This window comes from Aulonocara stuartgranti (assembly GCF_965226115.1).
Source record: "Aulonocara stuartgranti genome assembly, chromosome: 20".
Classification (NCBI taxonomy): Eukaryota; Metazoa; Chordata; class Actinopteri; order Cichliformes; family Cichlidae; genus Aulonocara; species Aulonocara stuartgranti.
The window spans coordinates 22,349,261-22,369,742 of NC_138956.1; the positions used below are offsets into that span (position 1 = coordinate 22,349,261).

Here is a 20,482-nt window from a genome sequence, read left to right on the forward strand (position 1 = left end):
ACAGTGATAACCGCTGCACTGGCATGATATACAGTATATAGTATCAACTGGTAATATCTATAAACTTGAGGTGATGAAGTAAACTTTCCATTTATGTTATGTTTGAGGGTCAAAAATCACAGTGGATAAGTGGGAAAAGTTTCCTGTGTTGAAAATCAGCTGTCATGTTGCATCTCTGGTGAAAGGAGCCCCTGTTTTGAAGACCTCTAATGCAACCTACAATTTTCAGGCAGCCTTTTACACAGTTGTCCAGACAATTTATCTCAGGATGGGAGTGTTTCAGTGACTTGAAGCAGGTGTGTAATTAGAGAACGAAGTGAGCTAGGACAAGGGGAGCCGGGTACACACACTAACCAGCATGCACATGGTAAAAACACTGGAGATAAAGTTATTTGGAAAGATTCTTTTTTTTTTTTGCAAATGGATTTTTATTTTTAATTTCATATCTTTCTTGGGTTCTGTATTGCTATTGAATTAATAAATGTCTTTAGTCATTTTTCTGACTAAAGTATTTTGGATATTTTCAGTGAAAATAATCTTTACTCAAAAATAAAAGATCATTAAATCATACATCAGATCTTAATGAACAAAATATTCAAGCTGAAACCCTTTACTGCCTACTGGTTTTATGCATTCAAAATAACTTATGGGTATTCTCCTGATGAGATGGTTGATGTTGTCCTGGGGGATCTCCCCTAGATTTTGATCAGGGCATCAGTGTGCCACTGGTGAGTCCGTGACACTGTTTGGCAGAATGAGATGCACTGAAACAAAATGTTCCAGAGGTTTTTAATCGGATTCAGGTCCGGGGAACATGAGTGCCAGTAAGTGGCACCAGTGCCTTCATCATCAAGAAGTTGCCTAGACACTTTGGCCATATCAGGCCAAGCATTTTCCTGCACCAGGAAGAATCCAGTGCCCACTGTATCATAAATTTATGCAATAGGTTTGAGGACTTCCAGCACGATACCTTGCAGCGTTCATGTTCCTGTTGGCTTATACGTGGCGCTCTGTGTGACTCTCCAAGGATATGCCTCCCCATTATATCACTGACTCGCTGCCAAATTGGTTATGCCGAATGATGTTGCAGGCAGCATAAGGTGCACCGCAGCATCTCCAGACTCTCTCATGCCTGTCACATGTACTCAGTGTGAACCTGCTCTCATCTGTGAAGAGAGTGCGGTGCCAGTGACAAAACTCCCAGTTCGAGTGTTCTCTGGCAAATGTCTGGCGATCTGCACAGCACTGGTCTGTGAGCACAGGTCCCACAGAGCGACGTTGGCCTTTGTGCCACCGTCATGAAGTCTGATTCTGATAGTTTGGTCAGAAACACGCACACGAGCAGCCGCTCTGGCAGCGCTTCTCCTGTCGCTCTTCGCACAAAGGAGCAGATAGCAGTTCAGGTGCTGGATTTACACCCTTCTGCAGCTCTCTCCAGGTCTCCTCATGTAAAGGCCAATCTCCTGGCTCCTCTTCAACACTCTTGAGACTGTGCTGGGAGAGACAGCATACCTTCTTACACAAATAGTTGTGCAGTTCTAAAAGAGCTGGACTACTTGTCTGGCCTGAAATGGTGCAGTTGCCCCCTTCTTTTGCTAGGAGCACCCCAAAAATTCCCTTCTGGGGTTGTCTTGTTGCTGTTTCTCCTTTGCGCCTGTAGTCACTTTCATTTGTGCCAAAGCAGATGAAACTGGTTCAGAATCACTTATGTTTCTTAACTGCACAGATTGATATGCCGTAAGTTTAAATGACTATTGTGATGATCAAGTGCTCTCCTCTGGGTTTATAAATCTGTCAAAGTCATAACATCCTATCATTCAGACATGAGTCACTCTCACTTTAATGTTCCTTATGACTTCATTCAGACATTGCCATAGCATGGACAGCGTGAGCCACAGAACTTTATTCCTTAATATGCCTGCATGCTTTCATATTTTTGCTGTGTTGAAAAAGGGCTTAACGTTGGTGGGTCTAAGCTTTACTGTTATTCAAAAATGTTACTTTACTAATTAGCGTTGGATTAATTGCTTTCACTGTAGTCAGATTATCAAAAAAAAATTTCTCAAGACTATAAAGATTTCACATCAATGTACAAGTGCCCCTGTTACATCAAGGAATAACTGGGTCTATGGGTAAATACAATAATGCGGGATACAAATATAGGTAAAGCAATAAAATGTGACATGTATTCTCCCTATCCACAGAGGAACTGTATCTTCTAGTTTCAAAAATTACACACTTAGCGCTCACGGGGTTTAAAAATGAGGTTCAAATCATGGATCATACATTTAGCATTAGCCCGCTCTCCACAGAGACTTGAAGCACTCGCTGAAACTTCAGCGTTTCATCAGATTCTATCTATCTTAGCATGTTCTGGGAGAAGCCACGCGCTCATGGGGATACTGCGGAGGACAGACGCGCTCTTAAAATACATCAATAAGTACCAGAAGCCTAGCTTGGCATGCTATAACATGGAGAATGTTATTTACACGGATTCCTGGTTATTAGCATACTGACATTTGACAGTAGTAGTGAGAAGAGCAGAGAGCTAATGTGCTCACAGTAACATTTCCCGGTGGACCTGTCAGATGAATTCTCCTATCCCCTTTAGCTTTTCTCATCTCTGAGAGTGCTGCTAAAGTGAGGGTCAGGTCACTTCTCTCCTTATCTGTCTCAGAGACACGGGATGATTGAAATAGGCAAACACAAAAACGATTCTCTGGGTCTTTGTGTTAGGGAGCTACTGTTTTACTGGACAGCTTTCAAAGGATTTGTGACTTCTGTCGAAGGGACAAAAATGTAGTGTTTTGTGCACAAAAACTGTCTCTATAGCAACAAAAAAAACACGATTTGATTAGGTAATTCTCAACAACTCATCTGCTATTTTTTGAGTTTTGCCAAGGAATCAGCAAGACTAGAAGCTTTTGACCCAGAAAATGAAATATCCACATCCCTGTAAGAGCACTGTCACTATCTTTGTGTGATCTCACAGTTCTCAACAGAGGTGACAAATCGTGTGCTCTGGAAGGCCAAGAGGGTGCTGACTTTACTTCCACCGCCACTGCACCATGGCTAGTATTCACACAGCATTGTGTGAGTAGTGAAATCCAGAGAAAAATCATCTTAAATGGAGATCAGCTCCTACTGAATATGAAAGTCCTATTGAGATAACAGTGCAGGCCTTAAGACTTCTTACAATGCAAGCAACTTTCAGGAGTCGTTAAGAGGACTTTTTTTAATCTGTAGATCTTTGTAAAGATAGGAGAAACTGGCTGACCACAGAAAACTGCATCAAACCCTGAGAAGCAAGTTTGAACTTCATCTCATTAGAGATGAGTTTGGATTTCTCACTCAATAAATCAATATCGTTACACCATTAACACTGTTCTAAAGCTTCAATTAATTTCATTACTAGACAATTTATCCATCTTGCAAGTGAATGAAGCTCCATTAATGGGTATAACAGACTTCTCAAGTGTTGCAAAAATCATTGATCGGATATACGTCTGCATCATTAGATGATGAACATATTTATAGTAGCTTGCCATTTACAGGCAATAAAACATTTAATACGGGTAAACTTTTGACCTTCTTTCTTACCTTCTTACATAAGAACTATAATTATATATCTATCAGAACCACAGAGACCATATCATCCTGTGTGCGCTGCAGGTTTGAGATACTTGCAAAAGGGTCTTATGTGCAGTTTCTTTTTGTGATCATCTTGACAAACTAATAAAGTGACTACACAGCTTCACCTTTGTCTAACTGAATCAGCTTTTTGCAATGGAGCACACTCAATGGCAACTGAGCCTATGAAACATATATACTTCCTCGTTAAACACTTATCAGAATCCGTTAAGTTTGTTGTAAATAACAGGCTGTTGAGCTCTTCACCCAATGTCCAGAGCTCATAAAGGCTACCATTAGTACTGGAATGAACAGATTTGTACTAGCAACAAACTAGAGATACTATTCAACTAAAGAGTGTAGGTTTGTATTTTAAGCATTTAATATAATGTTTATTGTGTCTGAATAGAGAGGTTTTTGTTCATATTGCACTTTCCCTTGACCGTGTCACAGATCGCTTTTTTCATACAGCATCAGCCTTGGATGAGTAACTAAAGCAGTTTTCATTGACAAAGTAACTTGCTTACAACTACTGTTAAACAGAAACATAAAGATGTATTTGTGGACTACAAGTAAAGGCAATTTTTTATTTGGATGCATTTACAATTTTTGAATGTAAGGTTGCAATCCAGTGTAAATGGGGTCTTATATGAAAATTGGGTATATTTTTAAGTTAGTTATTCTTTTTGAATGCATGAATTTCCCAAGGTAAGCTGATTAAGGCTTGTTTGCTATTATGCAACTACACTGACGACGCTAACGGCGTCAACGCGTTAGCATGGTTAGGTCTTTGACGCAGTAGTGCGTCCAGCCCCACGGATGGGGTGATCCACGTTAATTCGCTAACAGAGATTTGAAGTGTTAATGTGGTTATGGCTGGTTAACGCTGACAGCACTAATATATATATATATATATATATATATATATATAAACTAACTAAAATAAAAGTATAAAAGTTAATGTCCTAAATAATCTCTTAGCAGTGACTATTGGTAGAGTTTTTTATGCCAAGGTCTCTATGAAATTATTCCAGTTGTTTGTGAATTCCCTTCCAAATGACTCATTCGTTGCTCCCTCCTCTCTCTTCATCCACTCATCCTTTCAGTACAATCACCAGGTATAATCTGAAAACTCCCTGCCCTTCATGGTACATTATGTGATATGTCTTGGACTCTGTAGTCTAGTTTTTTTAGCTGCAGCAGTGTTCGCGTGGAAAGAAGAAGTGGAAAGAAGTTCTCCTGGGAAATGCTTTAGGAAGTCTGAGGCATTGTTACTTTGCATTTCCACATCACGCTATGCATTCTCATAGCATGCTATGATGTCTCAAAGTGTGTGCTGCGGAGGAGCTCTGTTAGTTTAATATTTGATATTTCCTATGGGGTCCACTGTGTGATGATCAAAGATGGAGACAACCTTGAAATGCCTCCCTCAATTTACACATGGAGCGTATCAGTGAGAGAAAGTAGGCTGAAACTGTGGAGGCAGAAAGAGATTATAGTAAAGACCGCCTGTATTAAAACTGAGAAAAAGGAGAGGCAGAAACTAGGGAAGAGAGTGAGTTGTGTCTAAAGAGTGGGGGGAGGATTCACAACCTCAGACCCCATACTGACAGCTAATTAAAGCTGTTAGGCCCATGATTATCACTTTTTGATTTTCACTATAAGGCTTTCAGCAAAATGTAGTCTTTTTCAATCCGGTTGGTCACGCTGATCATCCTTACTGAAACAAAAACACACTGCCTTTGACACATAAACTTAAGGACCCATGTAGAAGTTCTTCTGCCTTCTGCATGAGTGTTAGTTTGCGCATATTGATGGAATTTGAGCTATGACTTATTCATCCTGGTTCATCTCCTAAAAAACACACAGTAATAGAGTTCTATGACCCGCTAGTGTTTGCTGAAAAGTGCAAATTTCCAAATTAGCTGAAATTTGGCAGGGCTATTTATATAGGATGAGGGCTTTCAAAGCTATGAAAATAATTCAGTTAAATCGACAAAAGTATGTCTGAATGAAACTGGTTTTCCCATTGAAAAAGGTCTACTGATGATTGTTTGAATGAGGGGCACGGTGGCGCAGTGATTTGGACTGTCTCACAGCAATACATGAGTTAAAATCACTCGTCTTTTCTGTGAGGTGTCTGCATGTTCTCCCCCTTCTTCTGAAGTAGATAAAGTAATAAAGTAGGCCTTATTCAGACATGGAAAAATGCACATTACACATCTCTTAGTAAGGCTTGTTGATATGTAATCAAAGTTTTTTTATAAATATATAACATAATTTAAACATAACACCAGCCATTTCAAATAGTTCTCTGGGAGGATATTCATAATGTTGAACAGAGTTTTTGAGATGGAAATTGACAAAAACAGCTCAAACTCTGTTCCCTGTCTGCCCCCTTGCAGAGGCAGTACGTTGGTGTGAACTAGTGGGAGTGATTGTAACTAAAAGTAAAGGAATTATTGTGCCGCAGTCCTGAAGTTTTGAGAGAAGGTGATTCCGACGGTATTCAATCATCCAACAAGCAATTCTAAAGAAGTATACTAACTGCTTATAGGAGTTCCCGAGTATATATTAAAGGAACGTCGTGCTCACACGGTGTTTGACATCTGGCAGGCAATTGTACAGAACAGCGGGGAGTAAAGAGTAGGATATTCTTACAAGTCCTCACACAGGTTGTATAACTGATGGATTTACAAGTTGAAAAATTACCATTGTGGGAATAAGGCACACACACCCACCTCTTATAGCAGCTTTTATATGTTTTTGCATCAGTTACCTCACTTCCTATAGAACACTGCTGCCTGTGTTTACAGTGCCCTAAGGACTGACAAGTGATGAATTCCAATTTGTTTTTTTACATATTCACTTTTTAATGCAGTTCACACGAATAAAAATGTAAATATGCAGTACTATGCCAAAGTCTTGAACCTTTTTATTTTATTTTATATCTATATATTAAGCCAAAATTTCTATTTATTTTAAAGTGGTCTCGAGCACTTTTTCAGACTATCTGAAGTTTTTTCTTTGGCTCCTTTTTCACTCATTTGCAGTCCAGTCCTTGTACTTTACCATTTCCATATGAAGCTTTTGTGTTTGTATTCAAGCATTTTTTTGTATCATTCAAGCAAGTTGTTCCAAAATCCAAAAATACCAAATATACAGTGGGGCAAAAAAGTATTTAGTCAGCCACCGATTGTGCAAGTTCCCCCACTTAAAATGATGACAGAGGTCAGTAATTTGCACCAGAGGTACACTTCAACTGTGAGAGACAGAATGTGAAAAAAAAATCCATGAATTCACATGGTAGGATTTGTAAGGAATTTATTCGTAAATCTGGGTGGAAAATAAGTATTTGGTCACCTCAAACAAGGAAAATCTCTGGCTCTCACAGACCTGTAACGTCTTCTGTAAGAAGCTTTTCTGTCCCCCACTCGTTACCTGTATGAATGGCACCTGTTTGAACTCATCATCTGTATAAAATACACCTGTCCACAGCCTCAAACAGTCAGACTCCAAACTCCGCCATGGCCAAGACCAAAGAGCTTTCGAAGGACACCAGGAAAAGTATTGTAGACCTGCACCAGACTGGGAAGAGTGAATCTACAATAGGCAAGCAGCTTGGTGTGAAAAAATCAACTGTGGGAGCAATCATCAGAAAATGGAAGACATACAAGACCACTGATAATCTCCCTCGATCTGGGGCTCCACGCAAGATCTCATCCCGTGGGGTCAAAATGATCATGAGAACGGTGAGCAAAGATCCCAGAACCACACGGGGGGACCTGGTGAATGACCTGCAGAGAGCTGGGACCAAAGTAACAAAGGTCACCATCAGTAACACACTACAACGGCAGGGAATCAAATCCCGCAGTGCCAGACGTGTTCCGCTGCTGAAGCCAGTGCATGTCCAGGCCCGTCTGAAGTTTGCCAGAGAGCACATGGATGATACAGCAGAGGATTGGGAGAATGTCATGTGGTCAGATGAAACCAAAGTAGAACTTTTTGGTATAAACTCAACTCGTCGTGTTTGGAGGAAGAAGAATACTGAGTTGCATCCCAAGAACACCATACCTACTGTGAAGCATGGGGGTGGAAACATCATGCTATGGGGCTGTTTTTCTGCCAAGGGGACAGGACGACTGATCCGTGTTAAGGACAGAATGAATGGGACCATGTATCGTGAGATTTTGAGCCAAAACCTCCTTCCATCAGTGAGAACTTTGAAGATGAAACGAGGCTGGGTCTTCCAACATGACAATGATCCAAAACACACCGCCCGGGCAACAAAGGAGTGGCTCCGTAAGAAGCATTTGAAAGTCCTGGAGTGGCCTAGCCAGTCTCCAGACCTCAACCCCATAGAAAATCTGTGGCGGGAGTTGAAAGTCCGTGTTGCTCGGCGACAGCCCCAAAACATCACTGCTCTCGAGAAGATCTGCATGAAGGAATGGGCCAAAATACCAGCTACTGTGTGTGCAAACCTGGTAAAGACCTATAGTAAACGTTTGACCTCTGTTATTGCCAACAAAGGTTATGTTACAAAGTATTGAGTTGTATTTTTGTTATTGACCAAATACTTATTTTCCACCCTAATTTACGAATAAATTCTTTACAAATCCTACCATGTGAATTCATGGATTTTTTTTTCACATTCTGTCTCTCACAGTTGAAGTGTACCTCTGGTGCAAATTACTGACCTCTGTCATCATTTTAGGTGGGGGAACTTGCACAATCGGTGGCTGACTAAATACTTTTTTGCCCCACTGTAACAGGTTGACGGTCATAAATATATATTTTTTGTTTTATTATAGTAGCCACTTATAGGATTTTAAGTTCAGTTTTGTGTGTTCAGTTTAGTATTTATAAATGATAATGATCATTAATGATTATTCGTGATCATAAGGTGTTACCGAGACATTTGTTAACCTAGTCATGCAAACAACGCATGACCTTAATTTATCTACATTTTGCTCCAGTCTCTTTTATGTTAATCAGATTTGTTTGCCAGTACATTTATGCAATTAGTGCATGTCTAATAAGCGGCTCTGCCTTATTATGCTGCTGTGTCTATGCTATGATTTTTCTTAATTAATTATTTATTTTGTAGAGTTTAAAATTTGCATCACCGCTCTCCAACTAAAATATATCGATTACCTGGTAAGGAACTGAACTGACATTTTACTTCAGTCCTCTGAATGCCAAGTTCTGCAGAAGTGTGTGTGCCATGTGTAGTGAGATGTTTGACCTTCCTTAGAGAAAGAAAGCTTCCAGCTGTTTGCAGAATGAAGTAGGTGGGTCTCTGCTTTACACTCTGCACTCAAGAACATCTCATAAAGGTTTCATGCGGTTGTGGAGTTCACAAGAGCCGTTTCACTTCATCTTGGTGTTTGTGAAGGTACTGCAGAATTTGCTTTGTAGTGTGAATGGTGACATTTTCTTAGGCGACATGAACATTATGAGCAAAGAATGTGTCTAGGACTACTTCTGCTTGCTGTTGTAAAAATGCCTAATCATCTTTGGCTTGTACTATGTCACTAAGCTAAACAGCCAGTCTGACTAAACGGCTGCCCATCATAGATCCAGCGCTGTTTTTAACTTTCTGCATATTATGGTTTCAAATCATTTTTCTTCTTGTAACTCTAAACCCTGTGCAGTAGCTTTTTGTTCCTACTGTTAAATGATCCAGATGTTTCGTTTCATACACGCATTCACATTCAGTGATTGCAAAGCAGTTTTTAAATCGCTGCCATTTGGTTGGAACCAACTTTGAGTAACTCGTGTTTATAGTATGTTGCAATTTCTGTTCAGTTTTTGTTCATAGTGTAACAAACAGGTGCTGTTTAAATTCTGTGTTGTTTGGCGGACAGGTTATGGGCTGTCCTGCCGTTTCTGCAATTTTTTAAACTAAATGTTATGACTCCTTTTAAGTTATTAAGTTTATTCATGTTTAACCCTTCATTTTCCTGATCAGCTGATGCAACCATGCCACAGTGTTAGTTTTATTTAGATCTGTAGATGTAGAGCTGCCCTTTAGACACACTTTATTAGAGTCAAAGTAGCTTGCAAAGAAAAGCGTCTGGACTTCTTTAAATTGCTTGAAGACGTTTCACCTCTCATCCGAGAAGCTTCTTCAGTTCTAAGGTCAAATGGTGGGGAGTCCCAGATTTAAACCTATTGGGAGTATCCCCCCACAGAGGGACAAAAGGACCCCCTGATGATCCTCTAATCGCCTGAGCCAAGGTGTGAAACTGGGTGTGGGTCCCAATCAGCCAGGGTTTCGGGTGAGCTCATTGTGAAACCTGGCCCCACTTTATCATGCAAATTCCTGAGATCAGATGGCCCAGGATGTGAGTGGGCGTTAAGGCGTCTGGGGAGGGATCTCAAAACTGGATTATAGATGGCAGACAGTTGGTGTCGTAAACCACCGCCTCTGTTCAGTGACTGAGAGCCTTCACAGACACAATTTATTAGAGTTAAATCAATTGTTTCAGTGTGGATGGAGTGATATTTTGGAAATTTATCTGTTGGAAACTGGCGTATAAGTTGCTGCCCATATAGTTCATCCTAACGCATGGTTCCAGTGAACAGGATGCCTCTTAAACCTGAATTAAAGTCAGATTATGTCAATACAGTAATTACTCCAAACTTGCAGGGTGTCATCTCCCAAGCCTTCATATTATTGCTGCACAATCACTGTCTTTATCAATATCTGTTAATTAAGAGATGAATCAAAAGTGTTGGTGGAAATGAGCAGCCAACTCAACAGGAAAACATACTTTGATCAAAATATATTCCACCTGCACAGTTGTGCGTTGGTTAGCACTGTGGTCTCACAGCAAGAAGGTGCTGAATTCAGATTTAAAGGCTGACTGGGACCCTTCTGTGGGGAGTTTGCATGTTCTCCCCCCGTCTATGCGGATTCTCCCTGGGTACTTTAGCCTCCTTTACTCAAATATCCTCCACAGTCATCAGATCTGAATCCAATAGAGTGCCTTTGGGATGTGGTGAAGCAGGAGACTCACTACATGGATGTACAGGCAACAAATCTGCAGGCACCGTGTGATGGTGTTGTGTCAATATGGACTAAAATCTCTGAGGAATGTTTTCAGCACCAGAAACTGAAACAGCTGTTTCAACCACTCACCTTAAGATGGAAACACTTTCTTTTTTTACTTTCACTAATGATTTTCACTGGATCTGCACTTTCACTGTGCAGTTGTATCACCAGATATGAGATATCCCAGGAACATAAATACTTGTGATCTATGGCACAGCTGAAGTGCATTTGCTGCAGACACCAGAGCTCTTCAAACAAACAAGTAACGACTAAAAATGTTGAAAAGTTGCCTGCCGCCACTTTAATTGGACTCATCTATAAGTCAGGGTAGAGGATTTATTTAGTTTAAAAGTCAAAACATTTCTCATCTGACGTTATTTCACCCTCCCTATTCTGCTGGCGACCAGATGCAGCATAATTAAATGTTAATCTCTCAAACACTTCTAATGCAATATGCTTTAATATAAGCCCTTTAGTTAGGAGAAACGATAGTGCTTTCACACAGTAAATATCCCTTGCTGAAACTTCTTATTGTATTAAAATGGAAATGCCTTTGAAAAGGCAAGGCAAGGCAAGGCAAGTTTATTTGTATAGCACAATTCAACAACAAGGTGATTCAAAGTGCTTTACAGAGACATTAGAAACAAGAACAAATAAAAAGCATGATTTAAAATTGATTAAAACAAGCAAATAAACTAACTAACTAATTAACAAACAAACAAACAAACAAAACAGTATATAAAATCAAAACAGATAAAATCAGAACAGTAGATAAAATCAATAGTTAAATGTAAGTTTTGAAATTTAAGCTTAAAGTGTGGATTTGGTGCTTTATTCAAATGCAGCTGAGAACAGGTGAGTCTTCAACCTGGATTTAAATAAACTGAGTGTTTCAGCTGATCTGAGGCTTTCTGGGAGTTTGTTCCAGATATAAGGAGCATAAAAGCTGAATGCAGCTTCTCCATGTCTGGTTCTGACTCTGGGAACTGATAAAAGACCGGATCCAGATGACCTGAGGGATCTGGAAGGTTCATACTGGGTCAGGAGGTCATTGATGTATTTTGGTCCTAAACCATTCAGAGCTTTATAGGCCAGCATCAGAACTTTAAAGTCTATCCTCTGAAAAGACAAAAATCCTTAAATCTAACATCAAATAAAAATAACATTTTGGAACAATAAGCGACTATATGCTGTGAATGGGGCTAACAAATGTAGGAGTGACAAATACAGTGTTTTCAAACTTTTTACTTGCTTGTTTCACAGTTCCACAGTGAATAAATGAATGTATCTGCCGACTATAAATGGAGCAAACAGATTATGGCAGAGTAGAGAGAGAGCAAGGCAGGCAATGTCTTTCGACTTTTAACCAGCGTAGCAAATAGCTCTGTCTCCGTGGCACCTCTGAAAAGCTAGACTCAATCCATTAAACTGGCAGTTTGGTGAACTCTGCACAGCCCTTCAGAGCTTCAAAGCAAAAGATATATCCTGATGCTCCCTCATGGCTCAGATCCCATGCCTGAAGTGAAGAGCTGGTGCTTATCCTTAAAGACTTCGAGTAAGTTGAAGACGCTGGATCCTCCAAATACAAATAATACGAGACTCACACTGTGCGCATTCAGGAAATCACTCCACTAATTTAATTAGAGTGTAAAACAATAAAGAGCACAAAGAATCAGTCCACAGAGAAGCTCTGTTATTACATGATAACGGCACAATCCGTCCCTTGGATAGGCATAATCGCTTCATTAGTGTCAGATCTCTCAGTGTTAATTTGCAACTCTGGCTGTTATGAAGACTGTGTGAGGGAGAGGAAGCAGCATTTTTTTTAAAAATTAAAAAAAAAAAAAAATCGACATCTGCCTACAAGTGAACATGACATTATACCCTCAAGAGTGGTTCTGGTTGAGGGTTTAGCTGTCTTGCCATTTTTACTCACTGTAGGTGGCTGGGTAGAGAGAGGTGACAGACTACCATGGACTCAGGGTGCACTCTCACTGCTCCCGGCCAGCCATTCAAGATGACAAGTGTCACTGCGCCATACTGATCTCTTTTCCCCAAAAACAACAGCCTTGACCGCCTACAGGGAATATTGTCCAATTTGGTTATTTTATCAAGTTCTTTATTGTAAAGATGAGTAAAGACACAGAAGAGACTATCACACCTTCTTATCCCTTAAGTACCTCTTTGACCTGTGTTGCAGTATCCACAGTATTTCTGATTTCGCGCCATTACCCCGATTCATAGCGGAAGCCGGTTTTTTACTTCCGCTTGCGCTGTTGTTGACAGTTGCGGGGTTACACCTTCACTGTTGATAAAGATTTCTCTCACTGCAGTTTGTTTTACCTGGAGTAAATGGCAACACATCGAAGGTGGATACACAGTAAAGATGTTTTAAAAAGCAGCGAGGACAGTTCAGTTGCAGTGCCTCACCCGTCACTTCTCACGGAGTGGGTAGATGACATGAAACTATGGCCCGATGTTAGCTACATCGACATTATTAATTACCTTGTATTTTCCGAAGGCGTTGATGGCGAGGAATTACGTAATTACAAGAGCACCGAGGCGTATAATTACCTGCACAGCAACAAAATTGATAAAGTACTGCTCAACAAACAAGGCGACTTTATTTTTCTTAAAGCAGCTGTAGAGCCGAGCCAGAGTATTAATCAAGCGAAACACTTAGCATGGGCAATGCTAAGAGAAAGTGGAGTAGTGGAGACAGTCGGCTGTTCCTGTATCGCCGGATTAGGGAGATCATGTAGCCATGCGGCTGCTATTCTGTGGAAGGTATATCACTTATCTGGATATCACAATGTTTAAATCACTGAAACAGAAACACTGGACTGGTCAAAGGCTGTGATTAAGGAGTCACGCTACTGCCATCTAGCCAAGTATTACGTGGAGCACTGTTTACATGTGAAAGCCACTCGTTAACTTTGTGTGGGCTGTATGCTGTACAATCACATGAAGATAAAATATAAAAAAAATAAAAGACTGAACATTAAGGTCAAATTTACAAGACAAGAAAAACTATAGTTATAAGAAGTGACACAGAGTAGTATAATACATGAAATGGATAATATGGGTGACTTTGCCAGTGTTTATATCTGTTTTGGATATGATTCAGGTGTATTGACCCAGGGTCATATCTATAACATGCAGGACACCAACCGTGTACTGCTTTTGTTAGTGTAAACTTCCTCGTTATGTTAAATCTTGAGTATTGACAGTGAGAAAAAACTATTAATGTTTGTTACAGGTGCAGAATGCTGCGATCAGTGGAAAGACAGGGCTTGCGTGTACAGACGAGCAGCGCAGGTGGAATGCAGGGACAGCAAAGAACCTTGAACCTAAACGTCTAAGCCAGATAAACTTCAGACATCACAGGGCAGAGCAGCAGTACGATGTGAACTCCCGGACTGCAGTGACACAATCTCTCCCTAACACACCATATCACCTTACACATCAAGACTTTATTGACAGTGTTAGCAAAGCACCAGTGAAGCCACTTTTCCTCCTCAAGAACACATTAATTGGAAAGTGTTACAATGCCTCGCCATCTGCAGGTCCTCACCGCAACAGTAAAGTTGATGAGCAATTTTTTCAGCCACACCAAGCACACAGTTACAAACTAAGCTGTAATCCATGCAGGGCATTCTACCAGGCATACATTCAAGTTTCTGAAGAGCAAGCAGAACAATTACAAGAAGAAACAAAAGAGCAAAGTGCATCTGATTTGTGGCACAACTGCAGGAAAATCAGACTTACAGCAAGCTCTGCTAAAAAAGTTCCAGTACGTGCCACCACAAAAAATGACAAATTTTTATCTGAGCACATGTACCCTTCCTTTCGTGGGAATTATGAAACAAACTATGGTAAAGAAAATGAAGTTAAAGCTTGTCATCAGCTGAAAGAACAGGGTATGAACATCCTTCACATGGGTAGTGTTATCAGCATCCAGGAGCCATGGCTCTCTGCGAGTCCTGACGGGGTCATTGACTCAGATGTGCTTCTAGAAATAAAATGTCCTGTGCAGACTTATCCTTCACTCACGGAGCAGCTTACCCAGAAATGCAGCGATATCAAACTGGTAGATGGAGAACTGCAGCTGCAGAAAACTGGCAGCAGAGGCTATTACATGCAAGTGCAACTTACAATGTTTTGCACAGGGCTCAAGACTGCCACACTTGTGATCTGGACACCTACTGAGCATGTTTCATTTACAGTGCAATATGATGAAGCATTTGTAAAGGAACAAGTAAAACGCTTGAGAGGGTTTTACTTCTCATATTTCTTACCTCGACTTGTAGAGGAGTATGCAGCAGGACGGTTTCAGTTAAATGAGAGATACTTGAAGATAATGGGCAAGCTTTAATACATGTTACAACTATAAATGGGACAGTCAGACACCAACATGTCTGCAGAGTTTGGTCTCTGTCTTGTGAATGAAAGGAGACATTCAATATGAAATCTGTTAAATATTTCAATACAACTAAAATGTACGTAGTTGTAACATATGGTGGGAAATGAATGACAAACTGACAACATTAAATGTTGTGAATAGTTCTGTATTTCTGTAATCTTCCAACACAAAAAAATGTCAAGAATGCACAACTAATTATTGTAGATTTGAGAAAACTTTTTTTTTTCATTTAAGAAATTTATCACATTGTGGTTGAATAAAAAAGTAATAATTGTTCAATTGATTGATTGCAATTGTTTTATATATACACATACATACATACATACATACGCACACACACACTGTATCACATAACCTTTCATCTAGAACACAAGATAAAAAAGTGAGACCTGGAATTATTTACTCTCTACATATATGTACATCAAATTTTAAAATAATTACATTACACCACGCAACTTTGTCCTGAGTAACCATCTTAATATCCCCGAGTCCACAATTGTTCATAACATACACAATTATTGTGTATCACGAATGAGATCCTCTCTTAAGTTCACTAGAGCAGCACATATTCTCAGTATCTTGTCTACTTTAGGAGCCATGCTTATAGGAACAATTTGTGAAAGTATTTTGTAGACTTTCAAGCGTCTGATTGCTCTTTCAACATGGATTCTTACATTTGCAATCCGACCTGTGTATGTTACCTGTTCCTCAGTTAGCGGTCTACGTTTTTTTGTGAAAGCGGGTATTACTAATCTAACTTTTCTCTCAAAGAGTAAGTCTTTAATTGTAAAACCTCTATCTGCCATGACTTCATCACCAGGTTTTAGGTATGTTAATATTCCAGAGTCCATTGTGATAAATTTGTCACTACATCGGCCGCCATATGCCGCAGACACAAACATGATTAGTCCACATGGTGCAACAGCAACCAAATATTTGACTGTGTTGTGTGAATAATAATGGCTGTATGATTCCCCTCTTGAGCCCAGATTTCTGGGTTTCTGTAAAAGGGTCTCACTGCAGTCTATAATGCATGTACTATTTGGAAAGTTCTTCTTGAAGGCTTCAGGCATAGTTGCTTGAATAGTTTCTTTTGGCAGCCATGGAATTAATGGTCGGAGAACTTCCTCCAGCTTGTCTAACCAGTGTGAGATGATCTTGCTGGCCATGCTTTGTGATATATGAAACTGGCGGCTTAGGTCACCTATTACACGGTTACTCTTTAATTTCATAAGTGTCATGAGGACTTGATCTCGGACAGGCATGGTAAATTCATTGTTGTCATATCCTTCCAGTGTCGACACAAGTGTGTTAAATGTTTCTAAGGCTATCCCAGTGTACAGCAAAGCGTCTGCATCATTTTGAAGAATGAAATATGCAACTTCATCACACTGAGTCATCTTATCCTGCACATCTTTTTTGCGAGACCTGTTGCAGTATTGATGGTCTTGTTGCGAAGGATCCTCCCACTGTGTGTGGACTGAGTGCAGATGTGGCTCAGGGGGTTGTGTGGAGATGCTGGCCTGGTCTAATTCCACTGAACGTAACACTGTGGAGTCTGAATAAGACAAAAATATGATCAGATGTACAGTCAAACTGTTAGCATAAGAGAAACTGTAAAGTGTCACTTAGCTTATTATATTTGAGTGAAATTTCTCATTCTACATTTTTTCACACAAATGCAAAATCATAAATGTCAACATAAAATGTTCCTAAGTCCCCTAAAAATTTGTCACAATTTTATTCAATTAATGTGATTAGATTTTATTTTACATTCTAAAAAAAGTCACAACTGTTGGTATTTTTGCAAAGGTTGCCTTTAACTTTTTTACTTGAGTTTTCTCGACTTGAAAAAACATGTTCTTTATAAACACAAACCTAAGACTTTTACAGCCCTTGGAGCTAATCTTTTGGCATTATTATTATTATTATAAACTTTCGTTAAAATTTAGACTTTGCTGCTAATAACCAGCTAGTGCTGATACTAACGCCATTCACCATAGGCTATTATTTAGTAAAAGTAAAGAATTGCGTGTTTAAAATGCGAAACGGTGGCAAACCACATTTACACTTTCACTTACCGGGTACAGATTCTGTGTTTTTGTTCGTATTACTGGAAGCTGTCACACTCAAAGTGGTCCGAGTGAGCCTTCTTCTTTTCTTCGGTGGGGGTCGGTCATAGCCCAGATAAAGCTCCGGGTCGGGGTGTAGCTCTGTGGGCTTTTTATCGATAAAATGAAAGGAGCAAACATAAACTCTCTTTGGAGGGTGTTTGAGTCTTAAAGCTGCCAGCCACGCCAGTTTCCGATCCTCCTTCCACGGCATAGAGTGCAGTGCGTAGGGCGGTGGGCACGGACAGGCCTTTCTAAGTTGTTGATGCTCAAGGCAAAATGTTTCTAATGCGTTTTTCAGTTTTCTTGAATTATTGTGGCAGCCGACGACAGCACACGTTGAACCCGAGCTCATCTTCGAACAGGTAAAGCCACTTATTACCGCACAAAGTAACTGATTTTGTTGTTAGCAACGACTGAACGCTGGGTCTCGCTTTGAGTAACCGGAAGTATAAAACCGGACAACGGAAGTAGTGGTCTGTCATGGCAGCCTACGTACGCTCTTACAGAAACCTGTGGATACTCTGGCTTTTTGTACAAAAGAGCTGCATCTGCAGCATCTCTTGCTTTTGTCAGACCGTTGTTTGCGATCCTGGTCATTAAATCTTGTGTAAGTGATTTTCATTCTAAGCCTTTTCCTTGTAACCCCAGGTTTTCTTTCTTGGCACTTACTCAGAGGAAGAGAGGAGGGTCTCTTGTGTTGGCCAAACCTCTGGTGACAAGCCTCATTACATAACCACTGGCAAAAAGTAAAATATGCAGCAATAGGAGAGAGGCAAATATGCTGCAGTGAAAATGGCCTTTGATATGTCAGACATGTGATATAATGTTTCTGTGATTTTGTGTATCATTGGATTCATATTAGATTTTGTAGTTGTGACATTATTTTTTTGATTAATGCTTTGATGTTGTTGTTTTCCTTTTTGTCTTGATCCTTTTTAAAGTCAGTTGAAATGTGTCTTTTAACTACATTCTCATCTATATCACATTGTTTATGGCTATTGAAGGTACAGACAGTTAGTTATACTAATGGCCTAAATAATTAAATGCCCACTTTAGCCTAATATTCTTCCTTTTGTTCAGTTTTCTCTGCACCATAGGCAGCTCAGTGATAGTACTATTGCAGCTAATGTCCTCACTTCAACCCACTGCATCAAGTTCATCCTTTCAGTCCTCCTCTTTTTGTTACGGTTGGAAGGAGGACTCAAGCGCAGGACTCCGGTACTGATGCTTACAAGAAGAGTTTATTTACAAGTCACCAGGTGTATATACAAGAATGTGCAGGGGGGTGTTATATACAGCTGAGTGGGGGAAGAAGGGGTCTCCAGGGAAGTCCAAGGGAAAGCATACGTTCTTCAGAATATCCACTCACACGATCACAGGTTCACACTCCAACACTGCCACACGGGAAACACACGGGGAAAAATCCAAGAGGTTCTGTAGACAGGGAGACAGGGTTAAGGACGATGCACAGAGGAAAACACTCTTCACTAAACTTGCTGTAGCTTTGACTTTACTAACGCGTGGTAGACAACGATCCAGCGACGAACAGCAGTCACCTCCTGGCTTAAATGCTGCTCCCCTTAATGAGACACCTGGGTCTCATCTCCCGAGGGCGTGGGCCAAGGGCATGAACCCACAGTGAGTTCCGCCCCGGCGAGAGAGAAGAGGAAGAGAAACAGAGAGGGCTGATCAGCGTGCAGCTGATCCGCCTGGCCGTGACAGTACCCCCCCCCCTGACGGGAGCCTCCCGGTGACCCCCAGGCTTGTCAGGGTGAGCCGCATGGAACGCCCGCACCACACCCCGATCCAAGAGGGCCGCCCGCGGGATCCAAGAACGCTCCTCCATCCCGTAGCCCTCCCAATCCACGAGATACTGCAGACCGCGCCCCCGGCGCCGGACATCCATGATCTGCGAAACGGTGAAAGCCGGGTGGCCATCAATGACCCGGGCGGGTGGAGGGGGTCCGGAAGGAGGGCACAGAGGACTAGAGAGACACGGCTTCACTTGCGACACGTGGAAGGAGTTATGGATCCTCATATTCCGGGGCAGGCGAAGGCGGACAGAGACAGGGTTAATCACAGAGTCGACCTCAAAGGGACCGATGAAAGTGGGAGACAGTTTCTTGGACTCAGACCTGAGGGGGATGAATCTGGTAGACAGCCAAACCTTTTGTCCAGGTGTGTAGGTGGGAGCAGGGGTCCGGTGGCGATCCGCCAGGCGCTTATTGCGTTCCACCGTGCGGAGAAGGGAGGCCCGAGTCGCTCTCCAGGCGCGCCGACACCTCCGAAGATGCTGTTGGACAGAGGGAACAAAGTGCTCACCCTCGACGGCTGGGAAGAGTGGCGGTTGATAGCCCAAGGACGTCTCGAAAGGGGACACACCGGTGGCAGAGGAGGTAAGGCTGTTATGAGCATACTCAATCCATGACAGTTGCTCGCTCCAAGTTGACTGGTTAGTGGAGACCAGGCACCGGAGAGCAGCTTCGAGCTCCTGGTTGGCACGCTCCGTTTGGCCATTCGTCTGCGGGTGGAAACCAGAGGAGAGACTGACCTGAGCTCCGAGGGCACTGCAGAACTCCTTCCATACACGCGACGTGAACTGCGGTCCTCTGTCTGACACAATGTCCGTGGGGATGCCATGGAGGCGAAACACGTGGTCAGCTAGCAGCCGGGCGGTCTCTAGAGCAGTGGGGAGCTTAGGGAGGGCGACAAAATGAGCAGCTTTGGAGAAGCGGTCCACAATGGTGAGAATCACAGAGTTACCTGACGAGACGGGCAGACCAGTGATGAAGTCAACAGCGATGTGCGACCAAGGGCGGCTCGGAGTCGGCAGAGGGTAAAGGAGGCCAGAGGGTGGTTGATGGACACTCTTGTTTTGAGCGCAGGTCGAGCATGCGGAAATATACTCGCGGACGTCTTTGGCAAGGGAAGGCCACCAGGCGAAACGTTGGAGGAAGGTAATAGTGCGGTGGACCCCCGGGTGGCAGGTGAATCTGGCAGTATGAGCCCAATGTAACACTCGTGACCTTACTGAGGGGGGGGACGAAGAGCAACCCTGGAGGGCCCGTTCCAGGGTCCGGTTCTGTCCGCTGAGCCTCTCGAATAGCCGACTCGATCTTCCAGGTCAGGGCCCCGACTACACAGGTGGGCGGTAGAATGGGAGAGTCCCGAGTTGCGTCTTCGGAGGCGGCGAATTGGCGTGAGAGGGCGTCTGGCTTGACATTACGGGAACCGGGTCTGTAAGTGATCATAAACTGG

General features: G+C 41.8%; 2 protein-coding genes across 4 annotated transcripts in view; one reads left to right on the forward strand and one right to left on the reverse strand.

Annotated features, from left to right (window-relative positions):
• LOC309696525 (metabotropic glutamate receptor 4-like) overlaps positions 1-20,482 on the reverse strand; it is a 210,765-nt gene that overhangs the window by 164,010 nt on the left and 26,273 nt on the right. The window lies entirely within an intron of this gene.
• Positions 12,909-15,315, forward strand: LOC309697899 (uncharacterized protein). Its single transcript, XM_082520105.1, has 2 exons — positions 12,909-13,474; positions 13,947-15,315. The coding sequence occupies exons 1-2, from the start codon at positions 13,040-13,042 to the stop codon at positions 15,060-15,062; spliced, it is 1,551 nt and encodes a 516-aa protein (XP_082376231.1). The 5' UTR covers positions 12,909-13,039; the 3' UTR covers positions 15,063-15,315.

Coding starts and splice junctions, on each gene's coding strand:
- LOC309697899 (XM_082520105.1), top strand. CDS start 13,040: ATGGCAACACATCGAAGGTGGATACACAGTAAAGATGTTTTAAAAAGC. Junction 13,475..13,946: donor CGGCTGCTATTCTGTGGAAG/GTATATCACTTA, acceptor TGTTTGTTACAG/GTGCAGAATGCTGCGATCAG.